The 5,664-nt window shown below is 40.2% G+C and overlaps 1 protein-coding gene across 1 annotated transcript in view; it reads left to right on the top strand.

Annotated features, from left to right (window-relative positions):
* Positions 1–1,785: 1,785 nt before the first annotated feature.
* The window catches only part of Fap (fibroblast activation protein alpha), a 68,369-nt gene continuing 64,490 nt past the window's right edge, over positions 1,786–5,664 (top strand). Inside the window, exons 1-2 of the mRNA XM_026790018.1 lie at positions 1,786–1,884; positions 2,203–2,287. Of these exons, the coding sequence (XP_026645819.1) occupies positions 1,879–1,884; positions 2,203–2,287 (91 nt within the window). The 5' untranslated portion in view covers positions 1,786–1,878. The remainder of the gene's footprint in view (positions 1,885–2,202; positions 2,288–5,664) is intronic.

Raw genomic sequence — 5,664 nt, 5'->3', positions numbered from 1 at the left:
CGAGAAAAGGAGGTCTTGGGAATCACTCACTACAAAGTACTTGTTGACTTGTGGGGGTTTGGCAGGCTGGGACAGAATTTCTGAGAAAGTATTAGGCAGATGTTCCAAAGAAAACAACCAATCTAAGAAGATCCACTTGAGGGCCATTCTTTTGGCACCAGGCTGGTGGCTTTACCTTGGACTGAGGCCTCATGATCAAGACACATGGAGATACCTGTAAGTGCACAGCACCCCTATGACTCTTGTGACTGCTTCCATTTCTTCAGTGAGAGCTCACTAGCTGCAAAGGGAACGGGACGCATCCCAGAGCTGCTGTGGGCTGTGAGTGCATTTTTTCTGCCAGTTTGTGCTAATGACTCATTTTCCTTAATAGACCTTTCATGAGGCTGGAATTCGGGGATGGCTGTCTGGAGAATGTCTGAGAGGAAGTTCACAAGCCACTGTCCTGGTTTATGGTGGAGACAGCTTCCTGTGGTAATCAGAACAGTCAACTAAGGCAAACAGCACCATATTCCAGTAATGCTTCCTCATTACTTTCCATAAACAGTTCATGAAAGAGCAGCCAGAAGTTGAGCATAGTCAGGCAAAGGATGCCACAAACTTCTGAAGAAAGCCATCGGGGGAAAAACTGAAGATAGCTTACTTTAGAAACTGTATCCGTGCCTATCTCTGCCTCCCCGGAGTACTGGAATTAAAGGCGTGTGCTTTAATAACCACAAAAAAAAAAAAAAAAAAGAAACTGTATCCGTGGGGGAACAGAGACTCTGCCCTAGTGAATTGCTCTCATCCAGAGAAAATGTCCAAAAAAAGTGTGTGTGTGTGTGTGTGTGTGTGTGTGTGTGTGTGTGTGTGAATTCCATCAGTCACCTTCCTGATCTGCCAAGATGACCAATCACTTTGAAGTATGTGGACTTGGCCACAATGGAGTACACATGACTACTCTTTTTCACTTGCCTTTTTAAGATGTATTTTAAGGTCTTTATAATTACTAAATGTTCTCCTTTCTCAGAAGATATTCTGAGAGCAAAGCAAAAATATCACTCTTGTAAAGCCGGTTCCATTCTTCCAAAGGTCTGCTGGTAAATTATTCCCACTGGTCTTTCCATCTTTCTAGCCTGTGCAAACACACCTAACCCATACTACATTTCGACAGATGGCGCTTCATTTCTTTAAAGGAAAGCAGCCGTGGGTTTAGACAGTTGAATTTTTAAACTTCTGTATTTACTGAAAGTGCATATGGTGCTATATGGACAAAGAAATTTTGCTGAAAGAAAAACATTTCTGTCTGCTGCACCTCATCGGCTCCGAGGAGGAAAGTGTGCAGTTACACCGTGTACTTCTCGCAGGGCCGCTTTTGGCTCCAATGTTCTTCCCTTCCATCCCTTCCTAAAAACCAGAAATGTGTGATGCTCGTATCAGAAAGTTTCTTTATTTGAAATTCCTCCTCTGAGCTGCAAATGGGAGGAGTCTGGAAAAAGAGGGTTACCAAAGTGACTTGAGGGACTTCTCGGAGAAAATGAACACAAACCTGAACACCGAAAAAAGTGAAATACAACAACCTCTGGGTGACAACATAAGCAGAGGCTGGTGTAGAGTTTACAAGGATGGGAGGGCTGTAAAGCCTCCCTTGAGCCACTCGTAGTTCATTTAAAGGCCAAGAACGCCCCCAAAATCTGTTTCTAATTTTACAGAAATCTTTCGAAATTTGGCACAGTAGTCAAAAGTCCGTGGAAAGGAAAAAAAAAAAAAAAAAAAGCTCATGTCCTGACTTCAGCTTCCAACTGGAAGACGGACTTGCTTCTTTTCAACGGTTTCCACAGATGCAGTGACCCACGCTGTGCAGTGAGAATCAGCTAACTTTCAAAAACATCTGGAGAAATGAAGGTTAGTGCGTGTGGTCCCGGGGATTATCATGACGCAGGGGCAGCACAGGCTGAGTACTGTCAGAGTGTTCTATTGTTTAGAGGATTTGTGTGTGACTGTTGCTTCCCGGTGTGTGTTAGGATTGGGAAGTGGCTCAGAATATGCTGTAGAAACATTTGTTTTAGCAGAACTGGAAACGCTCCAGCAATTACCGCCAGATCAGTGGAACACAATCACAAGCTTTGTAGGGGAGGAGAGGTAGGAGCTAGGGATCGACAGAAATCTTACCATTCCTTAGTAGGAACTAAGCTCGTGTCTGATTTTCTGTATTCTACGTAGACATGGCTGAAAACTGTCTTCGGAGTTGCCACTTTGGCTGCGCTTGCTTTACTGGTGATATGCATTGTCTTACGGCCCTCCAGAGGTAAGAAATTTTCTGATTCACTCAGCCTGCCTTGCGTAGCCTGGAAAATGCACCAATGTGTGAACTCAGATGGGTGAACGTTTCCTAAGCGCCTATTTTCCAAAGGAAGCCTGATATTTCTAAGAAGACGTGTAAGTTCACAGTTGTCATGTGTGCAAGACCAGAAATACTGAAGAGTTAAGGGTAGGAAGAGATTTACAGTGTTATTTCAGCAAGAGAAAAACCTGGGAGCTTTTCTGCATCACTCCCACCACCCCCAAAAATACATGCAGAAGACAAGTTTTGATAGGCCTCTCAAGACAATATTTTTAACTTGCATTGTTTTCTATTACTAGATTTGCCTGATGGCAAGCAAAAATAATGAGTAAGAATAGAAAAGTTAAAAAAAGAACCTATGGAGGCTTTGAAATCACTAAATAGTGCTTCCAAAAAAATGTAAGGAAGACGTTCAGAATAGAAATCTCAGGAATAGCCATATAGGAAAAGTAAAATTCTTATTCTATATGCAGTAGCAATTAACAATTAAATTAGGAGGCTTGGTATAGTTAAGCAAGTGTTATCAAGATAAACTGGATTTTGTTTTTGTTTTTATCTATTTATTTTGTGCAGAAAGGCTTGGGCTGGCAATGATACCCCTTCACTGAGACCTGAAAGTTGTTATGCACTGATTTTTGAAACTAGTTTTAATTTTAATATTATCGATTGATAAGGAACTCTTTCTGATTATGAAAAGTCTTATGAACAGCAACTTGTGCTTCTAGAGTAGAAACATAATGTAAGAATAACAGATCCTGTACTTAAGATCTGGGAAACATGATGCAGCAATAACAGAACTTGTACTGTAGGGTCTGGATAAGGGCTGGGAAATATGTGTGGTTAAAGTAAACCGACAGCAAAGGGGATTGGCGGCATACCTTCAGCTGAAGAACACGTGTCCTGACTTATCTGTTGCCTTTAAATTGAAACACACAAAAATATTGAAGAGTTCAAAATACTCGTGGAACTTCCATAGAATTAGAAAATGAACACAGGTTAACCTGATGACGGTAGTGTCCTTGTGTCTGCATTTTAATATTTACCTGACATGTCCACTCCCCACAGTACAAGGTTGTTCCTGGGCTATTAAAAATGTATGTCCCAATTTTTATTTTTTAAAAAATAAGTTCAAGTTCAAACTGATTTAAAGCCAGACTATCACTTCAATATTTTAGAGGACACATTTCCTTCAACCCAGAGCTATTGAGTGTTGGGTTAGGTCGCTGACCCTTTTAATCCAATCTATTAAAAATTATCCTCTGACCCTTGCAAATGCTCACTAGAGCTTGAAATGAATAATCTGCCCCTTCAAAAATTAACAGTTTTTAAAACAAAAGTATATGGACATTGTTAAGACAGCCTTTCATGTCAACCATGTTGAACTTTGGACTTTGAAGTATATTTCCAATGAGAAGCATATTTATCCAATGCAAATAGCATAAAAGGATAGATATTTGGGTCTATACTTACATTTATAGATGTAGACATTTGTTTAATTACATATAATCCCAATCCTCATCTTCTTTCCAAGTTTTTTTATGAATAGCATACTCAAAAATATGTTATAAACTATATATAACATAAAAGTCCTGTGTTTTTTTTTATAACATAGATTTCTATTTTCAATGGAAAAGATAATTCTCTAAGTGATTTCCTGTTATTGTGAAATAATGAAATTAACCTCAAGATAAAATTTTAGGACTCAGTTATAACGGAGAAATGAAAAATGCTTAAGACTTCTTTTTGGTGCATAACGTCCTCGTCTTGGTACACTTCAGAACTTCTCAGAATGTCATCTGAACAGCTTCTGGGTGAGACTAATCGTTCTTCACCTCAGCAGCAGGCCTGGGGTCTGGTGTGACAACCTCCTTCCATTGGCTTGCCTTCATTTTTCTCAAGCCCCACACTTTCACCGTGTCCAAGATGGGAATCAAGTTCCACCCTACCTCACATTTCCCCGGTGCCTGAGAAACACAATTTGAGGTGTTCAGTCCGGGGAAAGTAGGGCGACCACAGAAAAGAGAACTAAAAGCTATTTAAGCCTTTACCCCCACTTTATCAGAAACGCAGTCAGCACACGTTTGTCCTCTGTGCCTTTTGTTTCTAGTCCAGGCGCTGTGTGACATTGTAACAGAAGTCAAGAAAGAGTCATCCAGTCTCTAACTTATATGCTAATGAGCTCAGATCCCTAAGCACCTCCTGCCATTGTGCTGTTGTGGAGACTCCAAAGTTCAAGATTCTCAATTTTCCTTCAGGCAAACATGGGATAATTCTTCACTGTGCACACCTCAAAACACACAGCCCTCATCTCACCGTTACAGAGGATTTCTGTCGCGTTCCACAAGTATAAGTGAAAGAAATAGAGTCAAGATAAAAGGGGCTTTTTATTTCCAGGATCAGAAGTCCACAAAGGATCAGCCTCCAGCCTAAAAGAGTTTTGGAGGAAAGAGAGCAGATCTTAGGAATAAGCAGAAACGCGGCAGTGAATAAGAAAGCTCTGTTTAGCTCACTGACATATTAAAAACAACTATGGTTCAGCTCTTTCTGAAGCTCCCAGAGGATTTCATTTTCATTTTCATCCAAACTGAAGACACATGCATTTCCGCTGCAGACCCACGTGATCCTTAGCTTCTGCCCCTTCATCTCTCTCTCTCTTTTTTCTCCTGCCTCCATTTATTATCTCTCTTGAGGATTTTTCTCCCTGGAGTCACCCTTAGACCTCTGTGATAGTGCAGCCAGGAATAAAGTTAGCACAGTTTCCCTTCCTCTACGCCAGTGACCACCATCACACAGACTATCGTCTCTCGAGAGACTTACAGCTATGATACAAACTAAAACCAAAATTAGAAAGCTGCAAAGGTTTTAGAATTCTTTAAAATCTCTATAGTCTTCCTTGAGTCATGATTTATGCTTTCTGGATTTTGCGTTTTCCTCCTCTGGTTCTTTGGATAGTACATTACCTTATGCGGTGATACTCAGACACTCAATACATGTTAGCTGTGATTTTTTTACATTTATTTATTTTACATGTGCTTCTCTGTGTATATGTGTATGGGTATGTTTGTATGGGTGGTTGTCAAGGACAACTTGTGGGGGTGGGTTCTTTCCTTCTGCCATGTGGGTTTCTGAGATGAAACTCAGGTTGGCAGACTGGTGGCAATCACCTTTAACTGCTGGGCCATCTCACCATCCCAACTACAAATTTTTTTATTCTGAAATTTATAGCATGTGCCATATATTCAAAAAAATGTGTCTTCAATTCTATTTTCTCTCCCATCCTAATATGGGCATATATATATATATATATATATATATATATATATATATATATATATGTGATA

This window comes from Microtus ochrogaster, chromosome 4, assembly GCF_000317375.1.
Source record: "Microtus ochrogaster isolate Prairie Vole_2 chromosome 4, MicOch1.0, whole genome shotgun sequence".
Lineage (NCBI taxonomy): Eukaryota > Metazoa > Chordata > Mammalia > Rodentia > Cricetidae > Microtus > Microtus ochrogaster.
Note: the sequence above shows the minus strand (reverse complement) of the source record. Positions and strands in the feature narration are given on the sequence as shown.